This window comes from Peromyscus eremicus, chromosome 7, assembly GCF_949786415.1.
Source record: "Peromyscus eremicus chromosome 7, PerEre_H2_v1, whole genome shotgun sequence".
NCBI classification, from domain to species: Eukaryota; Metazoa; Chordata; class Mammalia; order Rodentia; family Cricetidae; genus Peromyscus; species Peromyscus eremicus.
In genome coordinates, this window is record NC_081422.1 from 100655122 (window position 1) to 100678953 (window position 23832).

General features: G+C 52.7%; 1 protein-coding gene across 1 annotated transcript in view; it reads left to right on the forward strand.

Moving 5' to 3' along the window:
- Positions 1-19167, forward strand: part of Poc1a (POC1 centriolar protein A) — a 69250-nt gene extending 50083 nt beyond the window's left edge. Inside the window, exon 11 of the mRNA XM_059268525.1 lies at positions 18942-19167. Within this exon, the coding sequence (XP_059124508.1) occupies positions 18942-19040 (99 nt within the window). The 3' untranslated portion in view covers positions 19041-19167. The remainder of the gene's footprint in view (positions 1-18941) is intronic.
- Positions 19168-23832: the final 4665 nt, after the last annotated feature.

Below are 23832 nucleotides of genomic sequence, written 5' to 3' on the forward strand. Positions count from 1 at the left end.
ACAGGTTTCTGCCAGTTTGCCCACCGGGTATGGCTGAAGCCACAACAGTTCCTTGAGAGAAGTGGCCTGTCCATTCATCCCATTCTCACCTTCCAGAATGCTGGGATTAGTGAGTTGGAGTTTCTGCAAACCTGAGTTTGGACCAGTGTCCTTTTTTATTCCCTAGGTGTCCTTGGAAAAACCCCTTTAGATCTCTAAACTCTGTGCCTTGACCTGTAATGCACAAGTGGTCTGGGCGCTTGGCTCCATGTTTGTGGTAAGGGTTAGCGGATTTGAATCTCTGCAGAGTTTGGCTCATGCCTGATTCTAGGTATCTGCTGAGTAAGTGTTTACTGTGGTCCTGCCCATGATCTTCATCAGTGAGGAAAATGTGGGTCCTATTCTCCAGAGCTTAACTTACATTGGCAACTTGCAATTTATAGCATAGCAGCTTCAGTATGAACAAAATATCCTGGCAAGAGGTAGCAGCTGCACTGGAGTATGCCCAGAGGAGCATCACCTGTGAGGGAGGCCCTGACAGAAGAGCAGCCTGCCTGTGGTCTGGAGGGACCGCACAGAGCACAGACCCCGGGGTAGCTGACTGGCGCAGTGGGCGGGGTGGGGCTGAAAGAGCCTCTGTCCCCCGGTGCCTTGGCTTTAGCTGCCAGGCAGGGACTCCACAGACCCCCATGGCCCATGCTGGCTTGTGCCTAATGAGGCTGTGGGAGGGACACGTGGTCTGCTAGGAAGGGTTGTAAAAGCAGGGAGGGAAGATAGCGATCCCCAGTCCAGCTCTACGGAGGCATGCGAAGGACGGCTAGTAGAAATGGAGCCCAAGCACCTGGTAGCCTTTGCCTGACTCTGGACCTTGGGCTGAGTGAGAAAAGCCACTCCACATCCTGTCTCATCACCGGTGCAACGTCAGCCTTGAGCCCACAGATGGAAGCACCCAAGGGAGAGGCGGGCGTCAGGGTTGTGGGACTCCAGAGCACAATGTACGGAGACTCTGGAAAGCCTGGTAACCCCGAGAAGAAAGCCTGCTCAAGGAGATGTGAGCAGCGTGCGAAGTCTTTAAGATGACAGAAACCGCCTCGTGTTCTTCACAGCCTCATCAAGTGAGAGGTCAGGGGAGGCAGAGTCATTAGGACTTTACAGGATAAAACTGGAAATTAAGTCCGAGAAGGTGGCTAAAAATACAGGAGCATAACACTGAAAACATTTCCTGCTGCTTGCTGATTTAAGGGTGCACATGGGAGGCTTTGTTTTGTGTTAGCAGTCAGGAGTATGATAGTAGCTTTTTTTTGTTGTTTTTGTTTTTGTTTTGTTTTGTTTTTTTGAGACAGGGTTTCTCTGTGTAGCTTTGCACCTTTCCTGGATCTTGCTCTGTAGACCAGGCTGGCCTCGAACTCACAGAGATCCACCTGCCTCTGCCTCCCGAGTGCTGGGATTAAAGATGTGCGCTGCCACCACCGCCTGGCTGATAGTAGCTTTGTAAGGAACCCGTAGCACAGAGCAGAAGGGGCGGGCCTGCAGCTGAGTGGATGCCCTGTGACACCCTTGTCCTACCTGACAGTGTTTGGTCTCTGCAAATCCACAGTGGTCTTATCCTCTGTTCCTCAGTGCCACAAAGTGAAAAGGTTCCCCTTGAACCCATTATGTCCTGAGGAAGCTTGGGTTCCATGAAGCCCTACACGAGGCCATAGACTCAGCCCAATTTTGTACAAGGTACATTGGGTTACTCCAAATGCTCCTGGGAGGCTTGGTCATTGGTTGTTTTCTAGACCTAGTCCAAACTGAACCAGCCCTCCCTCTCCTGAGGCCTAAAGGCCAGGTAGCCGCTGCTGCCTTTCCTTCCAAGTGGCTTGTTCAGCCAGGCTCCCTGTTTAGTCTGTGAGTTCTGGCCTTGGGTCTACCCCCTCAGCAGCTGTTCCTCACTTTGTTCTTAGTCTTAAAGCCCTCTGTGCTCTGGCCACCTCAGCACTGACTCCTGCTTCAGTGAGGTCCGTATGAGTCATGTGTTGTGCGCTCTGAGCACACTTACTGCCCTTTTTCTTCTCTTCATGGAAGTCTACTTCTGTGTGGTCTCGCAGAGAGAGATGGCCGCCTTGGGTCCCTTACACTTCTATCCTACAGAACATCCTCCCAGGGAGAGCCATTGCAGTAGACAGTGGACAGGGATGAGTCCCGAGTGAGTCACGTGTCCTCCCATGCTACGTTACAAAGGACTAGTTCTTTTTTGGTTTTTTGAGACAGGGTTTCTCTGTATAGTCTCGACTGTGCTGGAACTTGTGCTGTAGACCAGGCTGGCCTCAAACTCACAGAGATCCACCTGCCTCTGCTTTCCAAGTGCTGGGATTAAAGGTATGCACCACCACCACCCTAGTTCTTAAAGATGAATTCTTACTTCACACTGGCTATCCCGGCTCTTGAAATGCTGTGGCAAGAGGATCAACAGTGTAAGCCCAGCCAGGTCTACATGGCAAAATGGTTTCTCAAAATACCAGAAAAATAGAAATAAACAAAAGCCTACCTTCGTTAACAGTCTGGGTGTGTGGGGACAGCTCAAGGGAGCAAGACCGCCTCTGTGGATGTTTATGGTCTGTCTGCCACCACTGTGAGGGACAGATACAAAATCTCAGCTCTCTTGGTGACACCCTCACTCAGCAGTCTTTCTAGAAGGAGCAGTCCTGAAGTCAGAAATCCAAGCAGTCCCCCTTGGGGCTCAGTGTGTGTCTGGCTTCACTGCAGCCTTAACTGGTGATCTGGGGACAACCTAAGCCTCCTGTGCCCCGATCTCCAAGCCTGGGATGCCATGTTCTTACCAGCCCCCACTCTCCAGGCCTCCGGGAAGATAAACTGTGTCCACCTGTGGAGCTAGTTCATCAAGCAGTGCCCAGCGGTGCTGTGTGTTCCTGCTGTGTTAGGAGCTGCCCTGGGGCTGCCACTGCCACTACTCAAGGCTTGCTGGGGACAGCCTTCTGTATGACAGCACCACAAGGCCTTCCTTCCAGTCTTCTGCTGCCTCCTGAAGCTAGACCTTCCTCTGCCCAAGAGAGCCATTGCTCAGCCCTTACGTAGTGTGCATTCTCTCTGTGCACACCCATTCACTGAGCCCATTCTGTGTCAGTTCCTATGTGAAACCCAGTCCCGCTCCTGAGAAGTCTCCTTGACTGAATTGGATGCCAGAGCCAGGCTTTAAGGGGGAGCAGGCAACTGGGACCATTGAGAAAGCTAGGAGCCATGTATAAGGAGCACAGACAGCCAAGGCATGGACACCTTGGGTCCTCTGGTGGGAGTTAGAGAAGCAGCAGCCCAGGAGTGATTGGACACTGAACAGAGCAAAGCTGGAGCCTGACCCAGCAGAAGCCTGAGGGATGTGGGCATGAGACAGAGACACAACAGAGAGACCCGGACTTAAGCAAGAGGCAGAGCTGCCACAGGCTTGCTCCTGGGAAGCAACTTCCTAAAACCTTGGAGCTAGATTTCACTGCAGGTCAAGGCAGTGGTGGTGAGATCAGCCAACCGTGAGGCATTTAGTCTCCCTAGCAAGCAAGTTGGCCCCCTGGGGCCTAGAGGCCTTGCAGGTCTGTCAAAATTCCAACTACCTTGGGGTTTGTGCAACATCAGAAATCAGTTCTTTAACAGACACACCACACACACACATACACGCATGACTGTACACGCATTTGGGTTGTGCTGGTTTTACCTTTTAGAGAATCTCCTGTTTTTATAAAGTGCATGCATTACTTTTCAAAAGTGCATTTATGAGCTAGGTGTAGTAGCGAACACCTTTAGTCCCAGCACTGGGGAGGCAGAGGCAGGTGGATCTCTGTGAGTTCGAGGCCAGCCTGGGCTACAGAGTGAGTTCCAGGACAGCCAGGGCCACACAAACCCTGTCTCAGAAAGGAGTATGTATGCATGGCATTTATAAGAGGATATAAGAGGAACATAACTTTTGAAGTGACCTTGCGAGGCATGGGCCTTTGCTCGTCTCCTGCTGTCTGTAATCCCAATAGGCAGTCTTCAGGTTGGCCTGACCTTTCAGGTCTCCTCCAGCCATTTTAGATGGAAAGTCCCTGAGAACATCCTCCTGATGCTTAGCTGAGGCCTCAGCCCTTCCAAGGCTTCCCTTTGCAGCCCTCACTTGACCTCACCTCAGGGTTTCCCAGCAGTCAGCATCTTGCCAGGTGCTGTTGTACCTGGATCTACCCAGCCCATGGCTTTGGCAAGAAGCAGGTGGTCCTGATCTTAGCGTACGTAGGCTGAGCATCCCCTCAACCCCTTACTAAACAGTGTGGGTGGAATTTTGGGGTGTCTTCATCTAAGCTTCCCGTGGAACCAGCAGGACGGCTCTTCCAGTGAAGCACTTCTGTGCACATCTGGAAACTAGGGACGGGTATTTGAACCCGGGCTACGGCATTCAGGACCAAGACCGAAGTTCTTCAAAGATGCACGCTTCTCATGTGGTCATTCTTTAAATCGAGTTATACAGTAGCCTGGGAGGCCACTGTGAGAAGTGCTGTGTGGGGCCATCCAGCAGCTTAGTGGTTTTTGTCTTAGACGCCAACAGTAACTGGCTTGGGGAAAATGTGGGTGTTTCTTTTTTCTTAAGATTTATTTATTTTTATTTTATGTGTATGTGTGGGTTTTTTGTTTTGTTTTGTTTTGTTTTTTGGTTTTTTGAGACAGGGTTTCTCTGTGTAGTTTTACGCCTTTCCTGGAACTTGCTTTGTAGACCAGGCTGGCCTTGAACTCACAGAGATCCGCCTGCTTCTGCCTCCCGAGTGCTGGGATTAAAGGTGTGCGCCACCACCGCCCGGCGTGTATGGGTGTTTTGTCTGCATGTATGTCTGTATCACGTGTGTGTCTGGTCCCCATGGAGGCCCTGAAAAGTTGTCAGACCCTCTGGAACTAGAGTTATAGATGATTGTGAGTTGCCATGTGGGTGCTGAGAACCAAACCCAGGCTCTCTGGGAGAGCAGCGGCCTCTTTTTTTTTTTTTTTTTTTTTTTTTTTTTAGACAAGGTTTCAATATGTAGCTTTGGCTGACCTGGAACTCAGCTCATAGCGATCCACCTGCCTCTGCCTCCTCTGTCTCTCCTGTGGGGAACTTTGCTATGAGATCATCTTCAACCTCGTCACCTCCACACCCAATACATACCTGTCCTATGGCTGCTCACATCACTCTGCTGAGCCTGCCTGAGTCTTTTTTGCTCACAAAGCTGGCTCTACCCCGAAGGCTGTAGGGTGTACAGAAAAGCCAGGAGAAGGGCAAAAACGCCTGGCTGCTCTGGTTGGGCTTTGCTTCTTTTTTTTTTTTTCTTTTTTTTTTTTTTTTTTTTGGTTTTTCGAGACAGGGTTTCTCTGTGTAGCTTTGCGCCTTTCCTGGAACTCGCTTTGGAGACCAGGCTGGCCTCGAACTCACAGAGATCCGCCTGCCTCTGCCTCCCGAGTGCTGAGATTAAAGGCGTGCGCCACCACCGCCCGGCTGGGCTTTGCTTCTTTTTTTTTTTTTTTTTTTTTGGTTTTTCGAGACAAGGTTTCTCTGTGTAGCTTTGCGCCTTTCCTGGAACTCACTTGGTAGCCCAGGCTGGCCTCGAACTCACAGAGATCCACCTGGCTCTGCCTCCCGAGTGCTGGGATTAAAGGTGTGCGCCACCACCACCCGGCTGGGCTTTGCTTCTTAAGGCTTTCTCTAGGGTGAAGCTTCTAGTCCAGCAGATAGAGGCTTGTGGAGTGTCCGTTCCTGCTGTTTCTGTACCACTGGCCACCACACTTCCCATGTTGCCCTTCACAAGCATAGACAGAACCACTGTGCTGCTACATGGTGTCTACCTTTCAGTTTTGTGAGGTGGTCAGCGACATCAGCATCTCTGGTAGAGCCAGGTCTTCCCATGAGGCCTTTCAAACTCTGCTCTGCCACCACACCAGGTTTGTAGCCCTCATGGCCAGATCCGAAGGACTTAAACCAGACCCTAGGGCTGCCAGACGTACTTGCTTGATGTCAGACCCTGAGGGACACCAGCACAGGCCCTGACCTGCATGTCCTTTCCTCTTGTGCCCTGTAGAGATGCTGGGAAGTTAGCTGGCAGGCAGGTAGAGTCCTGGTCAAGCTCACTGCCCCCATTGGCTCCCCTGTGTTCCTCTGTGGACTCTGAGAATCATCAAGAATTGCTGGGCAGGGGCTAGCTACCCTCCTGAGCATTTGAGGCCCTGGGTCTCTCTTCAGGAGATGGGGTGGAGCATGGAGCTATGGCCAGTGACCAGGAGCCTGGCAGGCTTCTGAGAGCAACCCAGCACAGACTTAGCCAGTGACCAGGAGCCTGGCAGGCTTCTGGGAGCAACCCAGCACAGACTTAGCCAGTGACTTGGTGGTTTTGTTTCAGAAGCCAACAGCAGAGTTATTTTTGACTCCAGTTTCACATCTTGCTGCTTTTTAAAAATACCAAGCCATGAAATTCTTGCAAATTCTTGCTCCAACTTTTTTTTCCCTAGCATGCAGTGCTTCAGGCTAGCCCCAGCCATGCCCTGACGTCACAGTCAGGCTCCTGTGGCTCATGGAGACTGCTGGGGTGCTAATCTAAGACTTGGAATTTAAGCAAGAAAAACCAGGCCCTACAAGCTCTGCTGCTTTGGGGCTCCTTGGCAGTTGAGTTTGCTAAATGTTCAGGTCTCTGAGCCCTGCTGATATCATTCAACAAGGCCAAGCGTTTTTGTTTGATTTGGGGATTTAGATGCCTTTAACCACCCCTGTCCTAAATCCTGGCAGTTCTCTGCTTAATGGGCTACTGGGGTAAAGTGTCCAGTTCCACACTGGTGGGAAAGGTGGGATGACTAGGGCCTGCCTCTGTGCTATGGGCCAGGCCTGGCTACTCTGGGGCTTTCAGTGTCCTTCTTTGCCAGGCAGGCCAGCTATTGTTTGTAGAAACAGACTGAATTTTTAGTAGTTATGTTTTCCCTAGGGTTGGTCCTCCCATGGGATCCCAAACCCAGTTTGTCGGGAAGGTACAGAGCGAGTCCCCTTGCGTGCCTTCTGCAGTCCCTGCTTCCAAGAGGATGCGTGTCGGTTTCCACCCAAACCACCCTCCGCACATCAGTGTTTGCAGCAAGCACGTCTAGCTACCGCGCAGTCTTGGTCCAGAGTGGATTTGTCATCCTTCTCTCTATACGGGCATTCATGGGCTACCCTTTCAGCCACAGTCAAGTTCAGAACAGCCTGAGCCCCTGCCACTTGGGGGTCTGGAGACAAGAGACTGTTTGTTTCTCTGTTAAGAGGCTCCTTCCTGGGAGACAAGGGACTGAAGACGTTGTATAGTCTGTGGTAGGGACAGGCCTGATGCCCGCCTTTAGCCAGTTGCAGAGGCACGGGGGGGGGGGGGGGGGTAAGAACATCTGTCTGGTCCCCAGCTCCTCCTCCCCAGCCCTGCTGCTGGCTTTGGCACTCAGTCCACAGGCTCCTGTGGCTTTACAATAGGGAAGGGTGGAGAAGGCTGGTCCCTCCTCAAGTACCAAGTCAGGGCAGAATATTAGCTGCTCTCCAGAACTAGCTCGTGTTTGTTATTGCATGGGGGGCTGGGGGGCAGCTCCCTTGGGGATCTGGCAGACATCTCTTGCTCTCCATCTTCTATCCCGTCTGCGGTTGTGGTGAAAAGTATCCCCCCACACAAAGAAGCAGCAGATTGAAATGGGCTGGGCAATGGCTGTGGTTACCTCTGGAGCCTGGGAATGTTCACAGCCAGTCGTACGAGATTTCTTCTGAGGCTCCAAGCAGATCTGAGGAGTGGGGAGGGCTGGAAGATGGTGAGCAGGAGTGGGGGATGGGGACATATGAGACACATGCATGAACCCTTCATTCGGGCTGGTGTAGGATGTGGTTAGAGATGGGTAAGGGAACTCCAGTAATTTGTCCTTGTTCATCTGGAGCCCTCTAAAGGAAGGGTCAAGCAAAAAACACAAGAAAGGGCCTGTGTAAGCTTTATGGCAGGCAGCTGCAGAAGGCCTATTCTGCTCTGAGATTAACCAAGCCACAGCTGCCCCTGTAGCTCGCTCTCTGCTGCAGTTCCACTGCAGCAAAGCCAGGGAAAGCTGCCACAGGTCCTGCTCTTTCCACTCACTCACTTTGATCCGAGCCTGCACTGTAAGCACAAACTGTCTTCACACCTTGGGGGCTGGAGCAAGAAGAGAAAGAAGTGTTGAGCTTTAACTAGCATGGCGATTGGAAAGAACAGTTCTTTGACTCATTCTGATCTGGGCCTAGCTAGTGCCTCTAGAAGACTCAGGGCGGCGAAGCAGATTTTCGCTGGTGGGTCAGTGGACACTTGGCAGGGCCAGGGAAACTTATAAAAACCCACCTGATGACACATGCCCTTCTCCGTCCCTGCAGTTGTCCTGTTGGGCATGAGCTGCAGCCAGCTTGCCAGGCCATGCTGGGGTTTTTCAAGCCTCCCAGCTACAGAGCAGTCTCCCAGGCTTGAGGCTGCAAAAGGTGGCCAAGGTTTATGCCCCTACTTAGCACTGTTGGACTTCACATAGAATCAGCATAACAGAACACTGGACAAACTTGCCTGGCTTCCTGTACTGTATCTTGGGTTCTGTCAGACACCTGGCTTCCCAGGTGGGCCACACATGGCTGTCAAGGAGAGGTACCTAAACCCAGGTCCACGTTGGCAGGACCGTGGTTTGGTATCCTTTTTGGTGTGAACAGCACTCTATAGGGCCCAGGAGCATCTGGCTTTACAGATGCAGGGGGTGGGCCCTTTATAGTGTCTCCTTTTAAGGAGAAGCTGTGCTTGTCGGAAAGGAATTGCTATGAAGCCATGAGAAGGTAAATTAGTCAAAATTCCTTAATCCAGTAGCTAATCCACTGATAGAAAATAGCATGTCCTATACATCCCAAAGAGAGCTAATCCTCAGTAGAGATGGGGCCTGGGGCATGTGAAAACATCAGAGAAATCCTATATCCCTGAGATAATGGGAAACAGAGCTCGGACCCATGGCTCCAGGAGCCAAAAGCTTGTGTTGCTTGTAGCAGACTGTGGGCTGAAGGGGAATGGTTAGCGATTCTGAGGGATTTCTATAGAGTCTTGTGTTTTATGGGCCAGCTGTGTGTGATCCTGGGTACTCCAGCATGTCAGATGTCATCATAAGAGGGGACCTCCATTCCTTCCCTCCGGAGTTCAGGCTGTGAAGCTGTAAGTCATCAGAGCTGAGGCTGGACAAGGAGGAGCCCACAGATTCTTTGATTCTGCCCCTGATGTTGTCTCCCCCATTTCCTGCTCTGCTGGAGTCAGCCTGTTTCTCCTAAGGCTAGCCAGAGGAGGGCCGCACCGAGGGTAGGGTGTTTGGTCTCTGTCACCCATCTCCCTCCCCTCCCCTCCCTTCAAGCTTGTCATAGCCAGGGATTCAAGTGAAGTGCCGTTCAGCAGCCAGGCAGACTCACCACCCACTTGAACTGTCCTTTGGTCTCAGGGAACTGTGTACTTGACACTTGCCAAGCACTCAGGACTCAACCTTTGTCCATCAAGTACTTTCTAAGTGTGTCTTGGAACTTGTCTGTGAACAAGACTTATCCAAAACCCTGCCCTTGTGGTACGGACACTGGACGACTGACTGACAGGCTGCTTGAAGGCCAGTGTTGGCACCCTCAGAGTCGAAAGCCCCTCTGCAACAAATCATTAGATGTGTGTGGGCTGTGACCTAGGAGGCTGTGTCTAGGAGGCAGACTGAGTGGTGGGAAAGATTGAACCCAAACCGGCAGCCTGTCCCCAGGGAACCAAGTTGGCCCCTCCAGCCCCTTGTCGCCTTGACATATAACTGGCCAGGGCACCATTAGCAAGGCAGGGCTTCCTATGTGCACGTGTGTGCACACACACAGGGACGCGTACCAAGAGATGAGGCTGGGGCTTGCAGGGCGGAGACAGGCTGCATACCCAGCATCCCTACAAGACCTCACAGCAGAGAGAGAGAGGTTCCCCGTTTACTGCATCTGTTTTAGATGTTGAGCATCTGAGCGGAGTCAAACCATGCTACAGTGAGATTAATTCCACATTTTCTATCTTTAAAATGGAACCAAAGGAGTTAGATAATGTGTAGCACAGTCCAGGCCAGGCTCTTGAAGCCAATGGCCAGCTTCAGAACATCCCCCAACCTGCCACTTTCACTCACAGTGGTGTGCCAGGGTAGCTGCACCCATTTTCTTTGACCAAGAGCGGCTAGCACTCCTTAGCTGCTAATAATTGAATCCTGTGTTTGGTGGGGGGAGGGGAGGTTACTGGGGAACCCAAGACCCTCCAGAGAGATCTCCTCAGGGAACCCAAATCAGCCACAGTTCTGGAAATGATTAAAAGCAGATTTCTGTCATAAGGGAACTATAAGAAGCCACAGACCACTGTGCACTCCAGTGGCTCAGACCCTCTCAGGACTGACCACAGGATACCCTCTTTGGGACTTCAGTGAGATTTCCCCACCATCCCAAAGCTCAGCCAGGGCAAGAACTAGGGGTGTCACGTTGCCCACAGTGCACCCTGTTCGCAGCCCAACAGTAGGCGAATAAACACGAGCTGTTGAGTTTGTGTTGCAGGAGCTCTGAAACCTGTGTTTTTACATACAGGAAAACTGAGTCAGGCAACTTAGCCAAGGCCAGTCAAATCCAGATATGAACATGGAACATCAAAGTCAGGAGGCTGTTCTTTTTTTTTTTTTTTCTGGAGCTGAGGACCGAACCCAAGGCCTTGCTCTACCACTGAGCTAAGTCCCCACCCCCTGGAGCCTGTTCTTTTGTCATAGGGGCCAAAGCTCACTGGGAATCGCTGTGACATTTCCTGGGGGCTCACACCCCTTCTGTAGCCATGCTGAAAGGGGAGGAAGGCAGACCCCAAGCATGAACTGGAGCCCAGGAGGGAATCCTGGGAGAGAGGTTGGACTGTGTCTTTGAGAAGCAGTATTGATCTACTGCCCAGGGCCACAAATGCCATGGGAGTGTCACAGCAAGGATCTGAAGTCTTGGGGAGAAGAGGGATATGTCAGAAGGAGTGGGAAGAATGGAAATCAAGGGTGACCTAAGAGAGGGAGTCACTAGGAAGCTGAGATGTGTGTGTTGGGGACAGGCAGGAGTATGACAAGGAAGATATGGGGCCACGGTGCTGGCTGGATGTGGTGTGTCCTGGTGCAGAAGGAGACCAGTAGAGCATAGGTGGCCACCTGCCCCTGTCAGTAGTCCTTCTCTACAGAGCCCCCCTCATGTAAAGGCCCTGCTGGCCACCTTGTTTACTAGGATAAAACACCCAAGTGCTACCTCTGTCCAACAGTCCTGCCTTTTCCTAGCCAGAGTGGATCCCTGTCTTGCCCCATCAGACTAGGGAAGATGGCCCAGGCCCAGGCCCAGGCTTCCCTCTAGACTAGTTCCTCCTCCTCTTGCCCAGGCAGAAGGCTTGGTAGGTATGTGGCTGGATGTCGGCGTTCCATTTCCATCTGGTCACCTGACCTAGCACCTTGTTCATGTGCACGTTTCCTGCTTTCCAGCCCATGGAGCAAGCCCAGGAGGTTGGCTCCCTCCTCCTTGGACTCTGCTCTCTCCCCAGGGAACAAGACCTGGACATAGGGAAGTGCTCTGGCCAGGGCAAGCAGCAACTGCTAGGAAAAAGGGCCCCAGAGCCGAGTGGCAGTGGGGGTGACCGAGGGAAGCCGCAGTGAGTTCTGCTCATGCGGAAGCCCTTCTGAGAGTCCAGCCATGTGTGTAAGGGGCATAGCTAGAGTGGCTGGGCTACCACATGCCTGAAAACTCATTTCTTCCTTCCTGCTACGATGGCACTTATCATCAGTGATGGTGAGCAGTCTCGCCAAAACTCAGCCTTTCCAGACTTGTGCTGGCCACAGCAGTGTCTAGAAGCCCTCAGGAACCAGAGTCCCTGTGCTGCGTGTGTGGGTGCCTGGCAAGTGTGTGGTAATGAGAGCTGTTGGATGTCCTGAGTGGGTCCTTTTGACCCACTGAGTGTCCTGTGCTTCTTCGGGCCCCAGCTTCCACAAGAGAGGCCTTGTGCATAGCTTGTGGTGACGGTGGCTGTGGGAGAAAGTAGCTGTGGAGGGTTCGTGCCTCTGAACGTGTGCCCTGTGCCCTATGTTCTGAAGTGCCATCCATTCCTCTGCTTGTGGGACCAGGTGACTAGGGTCAGCTCTTCACCCAGAGTTCATTCAGCAACCGTCAGCCTGCATGATGGTCCCGGCACCACATCATCTTCCTTGACCGTACCTGCTCAGACCTGTACGCAGTGACAGCAACAGGCAGTGGAGACTTCCTCCTTCCCTTTCCTCTCGGGCTGCAGGTGCTGGAACCCCTACTCTAACTTCCTTCGTTTTTTCTTTTTTCTCTTTTGGGGCGGGGGGAAGTTCATACAAGGTTTCTCTGTGTAGCCCTGGCTGTCCTGGAACTCACTCTGTAGATCAGGTTGGCTTTGAACTCAGAGATCCTCCTGCCTCTGCCTCCCAACTGCTGGGATTAAAGGCGTGTGCCACCACCATTGGCATATCTTCATTATTTCTACTGTATGTCTCTTCCTGCCCAACCACCCTGGCCTCCTGACAGTTTGCCAGGCATCACTGGGGCCTTTCCACTCATCCTACACTTGAGAAGCACCGCGTTCTACCCGCCTTGTAACATCTTGTCGTGGTTTTCTGCCAGAGATGGTACCCTCCCTCCCAGCACTGCCAGCTGCAGGCTGGGCCCCAGAGCGGGTGAGCTTTGTCAGGGTACCTTCCCATACACCGTGCTGTTCTCTTGCCTTATCCCAACACAAAGTGAAAAGTAGGATAAAAGAAGAAGTAAGCTGCCGGGCGGCGGTGACACACGCCTTTAATCCCAGCACTTGGGAGGCAGAGGCAGGCGGATCTCTGTGAGTTCAAGGCCAGCCTAGGCTACAGAGCGAGATCCAGGACAGGCTCCAAAACTACACAGAGAAACCCTATCTCGAAAAACCAAAAAAAGAAAAAGAAATAAGCAAGAATTAAGAAGAAAGAGTTGTAGAAAGATGCAGGACCAGCCGACCTCCAGAGAAAACCGGCCAGAGAGGGAAAGAGGCCAGGGAGACTACAGGAAGGGGAGGTCAGTGGTGAGGAGGTAGGAGACTGGGCAGGAGATGGCCATCAGGAGAAAGAAGGGACAAATAAAAGGCCACACGACCCAGGGAGAGAATATGTGGGTGTCAAGGGCTGTGTGCCACTCCCTGAGGTGTGAGGGACAACCATACAAGTTGTACCTGACCTTTTTTCACTTTTCACCCTTTTTCAGGGGAAAAATGTAGTCTCAGGGTTCTGGACTTTCTCACCCCTCTTTACCATGCTCAGAGAACTCTTCTCTGGAATTATGGAGAACCTATAAGTGCTCTGTAGCCACCTGTGAGGCCCTATAAATTTGCCCTGGCTTCCTTTGGTCAGTCAAAGAATGCCTGAATCCCAGTCACACCAGTCAGAGAAGCCAAGACTCTCTCCTCAGTCACCTCAGGCCAACAGAGATACCCAAGCCCAGATTTGGTCCCATGCAGAGCATCTGATGTGACCAGTGTGGGCTTTTGGTCACATGCAGGAGCTGGATTCAGCTGTTTGGGGTCCCAGAGCTTTCTTGGGATCCTAGCAGGCCTTCAGCAAATGTCTCATAACTACTGTGGTACAGAAAGTCATCTATCAAAACGACCCTGGTGCTGTGTTCCTCTGCCACTTGGGGTGGGGAGCCCAGGTGCCAGACATCCCAGGCTTGGCATTTTGGTGCAGCTTCTTTGAGAATCACCATAGATCTTAGATGACTAAAAATAAAGGTTGTCACTTTAAAGTCAGTTCCTTTTGGACTGTTTATAAGGCCCTTCAGGGTGTTACATAAAATGTCTTACTCGCCTTGAACTGTGAGTGAGAGAGATGCGCTTGCCCTGTGAATGTTGTCCTAACGGGAGACAGATCACTGCCTCCCTCCCCTTGCAGGAAAGTCAGAATGGAAAGAGAACACCATTGTTGAACCAGTCCTGGGAGGATTTTCCTCCAGAAGCCCAGAATGAGTCATACTGGAAGCCCCACCCCCTAGCCCCAGCTCCTGGATCCTCATCTGCTGCCCAGAGCCAAGAGCTGCCCAGGCACTTCTCACTGTGCTCCTGGTTTTGGTCCCCAGTACCTTAATACTTCCTTTCCATCAGTTCCGGGGCTGGCCAGTCCCTCCCTGGCCATCTCCTACAGGGCTCAGCAGCAGCCCAGCATTGTCCTTGGCCCTGCCAGACTAGATTCTCTTTCCTGCATCAGGGGCTGTGGATTCACTGTCCTCCCCTCCTTTTCTGCCCCTCCAGCTGTCTCCCTCCCCCGCAGTGAGGATCCACTCAGAAACACTTACTCGGCTGCCTCTTCTCAGACCACTACAGGCCTCACATTCCATCTCTCTGGGCTTTCTTCTCCTCTAACCTGAGTCTTGGCTCACCCTTCAGAGAGCTCTCTAATTTTGTCTACTTTCCTCCAGGGCTTCCCTTTCTGCAGTTTGAGGCCTCCTCCACCACCCGCCCTCACATCACTGATTCCACCTTGCCTTCCCACAGCTGTGCAGCCCCTTCCAGACTATTCCTAGGCAGCAGCCAGACTGCCTCACGGCTCTTTCCTGCTGCTCTGATGATGCAGTGGACCGTGGGGCCTGAGGCCCTCTCTCCTGGGCCTACAGTGTAAGTCTCCTGTGGTTCTCTCTCTTGCCTGGTGATCTCCTCCTCAGCTCCTGCTCTGCCTCATTTCCTTGGCATAGCTTGAGGCCAGGCAGGCCAGCACAGCCCCTGGCCAGTGTAAAGCTTGCCTTGTGCCTCCTTAAACCAGTGGGCACCTTTCTGCCTACTGATTCCTGGATAAGATTGTCCCTATAACATTACCTCTTTTTCTACTCTGTAGACCAGGCTGCCCTTGACTCTCGAACTCACAGAGATCCTGCCTCCACCTCCTGAGTGCTAGGATTAAAGGCCTGCGCCACCACTGCCTAGCTTCTTTAAAAAAAAATAAATTGTGCATGTATGATGTACATACACACACAAGCATACTGCAGCATGCATGTAAAGGTCAGTGGACAACTCTGGGCGTTGATTCTGTCCTTCAACCATGGATCCTAAGGCTCAGATCAGAATGGCAGTCTGTTGTGGCAAGTGCTTTTATATGGGGAGCCATCTCACCAACCCCAACATTTATCTTTTCTTGCTTTTATGGCTTCTTAAAACCATACCGCCAAACCTAAGTGTTTAGGCAAATAAAAGATGGTTTGCCTCGGGCAGGGGAGGGCACCTGTGGTCTGGAAAGCACTCTCAGTGTTATCAGGTATGCGCAGGGCTGCTGGCTAGCTCTGGGCAGTGTCTTTGGACTGCTTGTGTTTAGACATTGGGGCTGGAAGTTGCTGGGACAGGTGCTCTCCCTTAGGCACCTGCCACCTGACGTGACACAGTTCCCTCTGAGGGACTGGGCTAGGGCTCTGCTCTCTGGCCAGAGCACGCTGAGAGACAGCGTGGATCACTGGAGGGCCTGGAAGGCTAGTTCTCATCTGCCTTTGTAGAAAAGAAAATCAAGGCTGGTGGGCTGTGGCATGGACTCCTAATAGTGCAGGTGCACCTTTAAAGTCCCACTCACACTCTGAGAGTAAGGTGTGACCTTATTTCCTAGCCCAGCCAGACCAGACCCTCTGTGACAGAAGAAGCCCCAGGGTAAGCCCCAGGGGATTGAAATGAGGTGAGTTGCTAGCCACCTCGTGACTGGGCTCCCCTGCGTGGGCACTGGGCACGAAGAGGGAACAGCAACTGCTTTTGTCCTTGGACAGTGAGGCAGTACATATTTACTGAGCCTTCTGAGTGCCCGACGCTAGTGTAGACATGTGCTCATCACAGGTAAAAGTCACACTATGAAAAGGTCACATGAAGTGGCCTAGGTTAGTCCTTACCAGGGATGCCCTTTTCCTCCCCTCTAGGTGCTGGCACAGCGGCAGCCTCTCATGCAGTGCTGTGACCCATGCAGACCCTGCCAGGGCCTTGCTCAGCTACATCAGGCTAAGCGTGCCCAACCCTGCTACTCAGATACCTGGCGGGACTCTTCCATTGCTGGGGAGAAAGGCACATCATGTGCTGGAGATGGAGCCGAGTCGGTAGAGTGTGTGGGTCTAGCTTGCACAAAGCCCTTGATTTGATACCCAGCACCAAACTGGGCATTAATCAGGCTTGGTGACTCATGTATGCCTATGATCCTAGCACTAAGAGGGAGAGGCAGGAAAAAAGTTCAAGGCCATCCTCAGCTTAATAGTGAGTTCAAGGCCAGCCTGGGCTGCAGTAGACCTTGTCCCAAAACAAAGGAAAAAGAAGAAAAAAACTAGAATTTTTCTGGGAGGGTACACAATCTAAATTAGTGGAGTTACAGTCTCACACTGAGACACCGCAGCGGACGTCAAGAACAGGTTTCCAGCTTAGATGCAAGATTGTAAAACATCGGTAGTGAACTTCTGCCCTCCGGGGTTCTCCCATTGTGCTGTAAGCCTGTATTTAAGACCTCCTCCCTCCTTCAATAAATGGCATTCGGCATTAAAAAAAAAAAAAGCCAAGTTACAACGCAGTAACCAGACTTCATGGGAGAATCCATGACAGCCAGCCAGACCTCCTCCAAGAATATAGAAAGCATTCAACTTTATGTAAAACCCTGTAACAATGCAGGATTTTTTTTCTTTTGTTCTTTCTCTGTTGTAGAATATTATTTTTAAGGTGTGTTAAAAAATTGTTTTTTGTGAAAATGAACTTGTGTGCTTTATTAGAGTAGGGTCATCAAGGAGAAAATGTGAAGCTGAGGATGCCAGGCAGCATTCTAATGTACGGATATCTAGAAAGCCCCTCCTATCCAAGCCCATCCTTAAGGCTCAAAACACATTAAGATCAAATGGGTCTTGGAACTGCCTGGTAGTTATCCCTGGTGGTGACTGCCACCTGACCCCTTGGCAGAACAGGCCGAATTCGGGGCAGGACAGACAGGGGAAGTGTTGTCCAAACATAAAGATGGCGTGACTCTTCAAGCTTGCCTGGCAGGGAGTGAAGCTAGAGAGTAGTGGGGGAGATGCAGGTACGAGGGACACACTATAAAGTGTCCTTTGCCAGGCATGGCGTGCTTGTCTAGTACCCCAACAGTGGAAAGGTTGAGGCAGGAGGATTGCCACGAGTTTGAGGTTAGTTTGGAGTACATATATCAAGGCTTCGAAGCAAGGAAGGCGTCCTCCTTCAGAACTGGAAACCAAGTGTCTCCGGTGGGCCCAGCACCCTCCATTAGTGAGTGGCTGTGAACCAGAGGGTGCTTTTCTCTTCAATTTAATCTAATATGGACGTATTTAAGGACCACATTCCTGCTGTCCTGAAGTATGGGCCTCCCTCCCAGGGAACAAGTGGAGGTCCCAGTATTGCCATTGGTCCAATGTCTCTTGTTTTCAGAGTCCACAGTCTGCATTTGGAAATTGGGTTCCTGTTAAAAATTTTAAAAGGAAGGGAAAAAAAAGTCAGAAAAGGAAATGGCACCAGCCAGGCTCCCCCACTGTGGCCTTGAGTCTCGACTGTCTGTCGGAAAGGGTCTGGAAGAAGAATTATTTTGGCAGTGTGAGTTTCACAGCAGCCAATGGAAACTTCCAGGAATGCTGCTCGGGCCAGCCGGGGGCTGTTTCCACTGCCACTTTTACGAGATGCAGACCCGGTCCTGGCTGGCTGGCCAACTTGGGGATATGATGAGTTCTTTGAGCTTAGCTCTGCCTCTGGAGGTCCAGTTCATGTTCCACAGGCAGTGGTCTTTCCAGGTTCTGCCCTATGGCACGGTCCTCCCATCCCTGGCTAGCTCATTCAGAAGGGGCCAGCCATCAGGTGGGGCATCTCTGTGACAGCTGACGTCTTCACAGGATGCTGTGCACGTGCTCAGCTGCATTGAAGGGGAAACTCGCCCAGAATGTCTCCATTTTATCAAGAGCATGAAAGCTCTCTTCTGGATCAAGCTCGAGCCTTCATGGGACCTCAGGGAACGGGACAATCTCTCTTGAGAGAGATCACTGGTGAAATTACATGACCTTCCTAGTGCCTGTGGTAACCAAGCCTGCTGCGCTCACAGTGGCCTGGCCTGCAGTGACCTTATCCCCAGTGGCTGGTGTGGCCTTCATGTATGCAGTAGGCACTCAGCAACCCTCAGTGGGGGAAATGAAATGACCAGCTGAGTGTGGGTCAACCCAGCAAGTGTTAGGGTAGGCGTGATTGGTGGGACAGGCTGGGATGGGTAACCCCTCTGAGAAGTATGCAGAAGTAGACCACTTTTGTGGGAGCCCTGTCTGCAAGACGGGTCTTGGTCCATGAAGTCACACAGCCTCAGGTGACTGGATCCGTAGGCAGCCTTGGTGCTGGGTGTGTGGAAGTGGATCAACGTGGCATTGTCACTTGCCAGTGGTCACCCTCATCCTCACCCCCAGGTGGCACTGTCTCACTCTGTCCTCATAGGACCCACACAAGTAGAGCGCCCACCCTCTGGGCTCCGGGGACTCACTCCCAGCTTTAGCCCCTGCCCACTTTGGGAAGAGTTCCCTCAGCACAGAGGGGAGGGCCGTGTCCTGGGCAGGACCCGGTGAAGTAGTGTCATTTGTGGGGCAACTTCCTTCCCAGATAGAGGTGGTCCATGGTCTCTGGTGATGGACAGAGCCTGGGCCAGGCTAGGGGTCAAAATTCTTTATGCCATGATTGTCTTGGGAGAAGGGCTGAGGGCTGTGAGATCTGCCACCTGCCTCCCCACAAGGCATCTTTTTCTGCCCACAAACTCCAGAGGTGCGCACAGAAGGCATGAGAGGCCAGGCAGAGCCTGTTGGTGGGAAGGGAGGCACTGGCATTGGGCAGCAGGCTTGGTGGCTTACAGTGATCCCCAGGGCAGCAAGGTGGGCCCTGCGTCCTGAACTGACCCCTTTTGTTTTGCAGACAGTGTCCATCCTGGAGCAGCGGTTGACCCTGGCAGAAGACAAGCTGAAGCAGTGCCTGGAGAACCAGCAGCTAATCATGCAGAGAACGCCATCATGAATGATCAGGGGGCAAGAATCAGGAGCTCAGTCTATTAGGGATTTGTACGGGGACATGAGTAAATAAATAAAGGGAGCCACATCTGTGCCCAGTCTGGGATTGGGTGCTCCTGCTCCCCCACCCCCAAGTGCTGTTTGCACTGGAGCCTCCCCACCCGACCATAGGACGCTCCCAGTGGGCATCGCCACACAGAAGGGAGCCTTGAGACCCTGCTGGCAGGACCACACTCAGTTTAACCAAAAGGAACCACGTGGACTGTGCGCTTCCTCAGAGTCCTAAGATGGTGGCGCGCTGTCTAGAGAGCCTTGCTAGGTTTTCGTTCACCTCACCTTCAGGCCCCTGACTGGCTTCTAAGTTGGCAGCTCATTGCTTGGATGAACCAAGAATTTTCTCTCCATCTGACCCCCCCCTCCAGAAAGCCCCCAGTGGGCCCGGGTGAGTCAGGTTGGTTCAGGAACAAGCTTGATGGAATGGGTACGGCCTTTCAAAGGCTTTAATTTCTGTCACCACATAGATTCACCAGGGCCTGTGACTTCTTCCTCTCTACATGCATGAGAACAAAGGAATCTGAAAATTAAAACTAATTTGACTGATCTTGTTGCAGGAATGGCTTGTTCTGGGTAAGACCTAATCAGTCCTCCATCCCAGGGCCCTTAAGAGAGAAGCACAGCAGCAACGGGGTTGGGGGGGCGTTGTTGGAGGATTGTTTCCGAGACCAGGGATACCCTTGTTTGCAGCTGTTTAGGGGTGCTGGAGTGCAAGGGTAGCCAAAGCCCTGTGTACTACCCACCTTCCCCTAACTGGCTTCTGTCAGGGTGTGGAGGCCCCCGCACCCTATTTCCACTCATTCATGAGGGTTTCCAGGGGTCCCTCCTCCACATCTGGACTGGGAAAGCCGAGTGAGTGCTTTCCACGTCTGCATTGCCTGTACCTTCAGCCTTCAGCGTCTTGAGGCTTAGCCAACCAGGGAGCTCCTTATCCCGTAACATACTGTCCTGCCCTGCCCTGGGGTGGGTGCGGTGCTAGAACTCCCCGAAAGCTGTCAGTACCGGCTAGTTAGCATGGTCACAGCCCATTCAGTAGAGCCTGAATGTCTAAGAGTGCAGGCTGGCAAGAGGGCCAGCCTGTGTTGATTTCTGATAAATCACAAGTGTGGGAGGTTGCCTCCTCCAGCTTGCACTAGGCGGGGAGAGCTGAATTCCAGAGTCAGACCTCGGTCCTGCCCGCCCCCAGCTGTACCCCTCAATACTCGGTCTAACCTGTCTGAGGCTCTGACGGTTACAGAGTTTTGAAGCAATGACCTCTGTTCCTGTAGGTGCTGCACTCTGCCAGTGCAGAGTAGTGGTTCAAGGGACCCTGTCACTCTGTCCAGTCCCCCTAGATGGCAGAGCCCATTGTCAGGGACAGCAGCTGGGGTTCCCTGGGAAGCTGCAGTGCAGGCCTGGTAGCCTGCACTGGCAGGAAAGCCTCTCAGCTGCTTCAGGAGGTAGAAAGCGCCCCGCCCCAGGAGCTTTAGCTGGCTGCTACTCAAAGGGTGCAGCTTGTGGAGCTGACCTTGTCATCCCTCCCATGCTGGTCTGCCACCCGGCATGGGCTCCTTTGGTGAAGGCAGGCCGAGGGTGGCACACGCCTTTAGTCCCAGCACTCAGGAGGCAGAGACAGGTGGATCTCTGAGTTTGAGCCTGTTCCCACAGTGAGACTCTGTCTCAAAAAACAGCTGAGAGTCAGCCTCAGTCCCCCTCTGCCTCCTGGCTGCAGGTGCTGGTGACCAGCTGCTTCAGGCTCATGCTGCTTGACTTCCCCACCATGATGGACTGTGAACCAAATGAACCTTTCCTTCCTGGAGGTGCTGTTGCCAAGTGAGAGCAGCCTTCCTGGGGTGTTTCCACAGCTCACACACACCTCCCTTAGTAGAGCCAGAGACCTCGGGATTAGGGAAAGTACAGTTCTCAGTAGGCTCGCCTTCTACCTGTCACTGGGCTTTCTCAGTCTCCATTGGAATGAGTGGTGATCTTTACTTCCATGCCCAGGGCAGACTTATGAAGGGCTAAAGCTCATTTAGGGCCAAGTTCTTCCCAAAGGGTCCTTTTTGCTCCCACAAGAACCAACTCAGAACTTCCCTGCTCCAAGAAGCTGGGGACCCGAGTTGCACTGGTTGGGGAGGAGGTCTACAGTCCTCTTACCACTCCGGGCGTTGACTAGCTATACTGTTATCTCCTACCCCTGTGAAGACGTTCCAGCTCCCTGAGCTGGACAACTGTCTGGAATGCTCGGGGGTCCAACACGGGAAGTGGGGGGGGGGGAGGCTTGCAAGGTTGGAGGTCATGTAGATGGACCTTTCTTGGAATATTTATATCCCCAAATGATACTCTCAGCCCTGCCTGATAGCTCCTCTGCTCCCAGCCCTCCCTCTTGCTCCAAACACAAAAGCAGCCCTCTGAAAGTTCAGCGATGGCTCCAGGTTGGATTTAAGTAACTGAGCTCCCAGAGAGGCGCTAACTCTTTCCCTCCCCTCCTGTCCTCACCCCTCTCTCTCCCCCTAAGAAGTATCTGGTTAAGTTGCCCTGGCCAGCTTGCGGAGGTTCCAGGGCATGGGCCTGCACTTGTCAGAGATGCAGTGGTGCCAGGCAGCCCCGGGAAGAAGTGGCCAAGCCAGCTCCCAGCCACGGTTTACCTCTACTGCTGTGATAAGACATTCTGACCCCAAGCATCCTGGGGAGGAAAAGGTTAACTTACCTTACACATCCAGATCTCAGGCCATGCCTAAGGAAAGTCAGGGCAAGAATTCAAGCAGAGGCCATGGAGAAACCCAGCTTGCTGTCCATGGCTCACTCAGCCTTTTTATACAACCCAGGACCACTAGCTGAGGGGTGGCCCCACAAGGGGCTGGACCCTCCCACACCAATCATTAATCAAGAAAGTGTCCCACAGATTTGCCTACAGGCCAATACGATGGAAGTATTTTCTCAGTTGAGGGTCCACCCTTCTTCCCAAATGACTCTAGCTTGTCAAGTTAACCACAACTAACCACACATGGCAAGCCACCTGCCCCTCATCTTTGAGTACCACCCTGCTACTCAAGGGCGTCTAACAGGTGTGGTCCAAGAGCCCCCAAAGGCCTGTGGCTGTTTCCACAGTCTCTGCCTTGGAGCACTCTCCCACGCTTTTCCTGCCTCCTGTCCTGGGGTCTCTGTCTTACGACTTTGCCACGGCTCATCATGATTTCTTCCTGGTAGTGGGCAGAGCAGCAGAGGTGAGATGATCTTCCTCATTGCCCAGATTCTGGCTCTTTGGTCTTAAAAAGTCCCCTCAGCTGGGCAGTGATGGCACATGCATGCCTTGAATCCCAGCATTCGGGAGACAGAGGCTGGTGAGTCTCCATGAGTTCAAGGCCAGTCTGATCTACAGAACAAGTTCTGAGACAGTTGAGACTGCACAGAGAAATCCTATCTCAAAAAAAGAAAGAAAGAAAAGCCCCCCCCCCCTATTTTCTGTCCTCTGTACAATACTCAGTGTGGATGTGGATAGTATATGACTGTCTATTATCCCACAGCAAGGTCCCTTTTCTGGCATTTGGCTCTGCATATCTACGGAGATAGGGGACTCATGGGCCCAGGGTCTCTGGCTCAGAACTCCAGGTGGCCCTCATTCCTTGTTCAGTAGCTCCTGCCACAGGCATCTCCAGGGGTGAGGAGGAGTTTGGGAGTGTGAGGAGGCAAAAGGCCACTTCTGCCACCACTGGGGCTAGCGCAGGTTTGGGAGTGGATATTTGTGATTACCGAGAACCCCGGAAACCCAGCCCACTGAGCAAGGGAGTGCAGGTTGAGTCACCCTCACCCTGCCTGCCGCCACCGCCACCGTCCCAGCTCCGTCATTAACCTCATCTCCTCGGGTTGCTGAGGAGAACCAAGTTTGCTGAGGGAGCCGTGACAGGCAGCATCATTGCCCCAGGGCATAATTCCATTTCCTGTGAACGTTGCTGCTTGGCCATGGGGCCCGGTTCCTTTACCTGGGAGACTAGCCCACCCCAGCCACGGCACCGTGAGCGCTGTGGGCTCACTTCCAGCACACTAAGGAAGTGCCCCTCTAGAAGCTCCACTCCGCCTTTTGGCCCAGGATGTGGAGCACTCATGACTATGCTCGGGGTGGACCGTGAGCCGGCCAGGAGTGCCTGTTGCTGCCTTAGCTGCTAGGAAGCATGGGGGGCCAGCGCCTCCTGCATGTGGAAGCACTCTCCAGAGAGCCTATTTATAGAGCAAGGGTGGGTGTTTTCACTTAGATGAGGCCACCAGCCAGTGGCCTGCACTCAGTTGTGGAAGAACCCCCACCCCTCCCCCACCCCACCCCTCCACTCGTACTGCCTGGAGAAGTCCGTTCACTGGGAGGGAGGGAGGAAGCCTGCTTTCCTGCGCTTCCTGTTCTCAGCCTCCACTTCTCTCTTTCAGGCACAGCATCTGTTCCTGGAAGGGGGTCCTTTAGTCTGCTTGGTGGGTCCCCTGTGGGCCCACAGGTTAGTGTCATGAAGCCACACACACCAACACCCTGTCCATCTCCACCTTCCAGATGGACATCTGCACTTGGTGATTTAGATGTCCCTGAGCTCCTGGGCTCATGTTTAACCAGGCCTGTGTGTTCCCTCGATCTCAGCCCTGGAAGAGTGGTGTCCTTGCCTCTAAATGCTCCGCTCCCTTGCCTCCTGTACCCTCTGCCCTTCCACCAGGCTTGGCTTGGCCCAGGGCCTTGCTGGGATTTGACAGATCCCTCTAGAACAACCCTGCTCTTCAAGAAACTG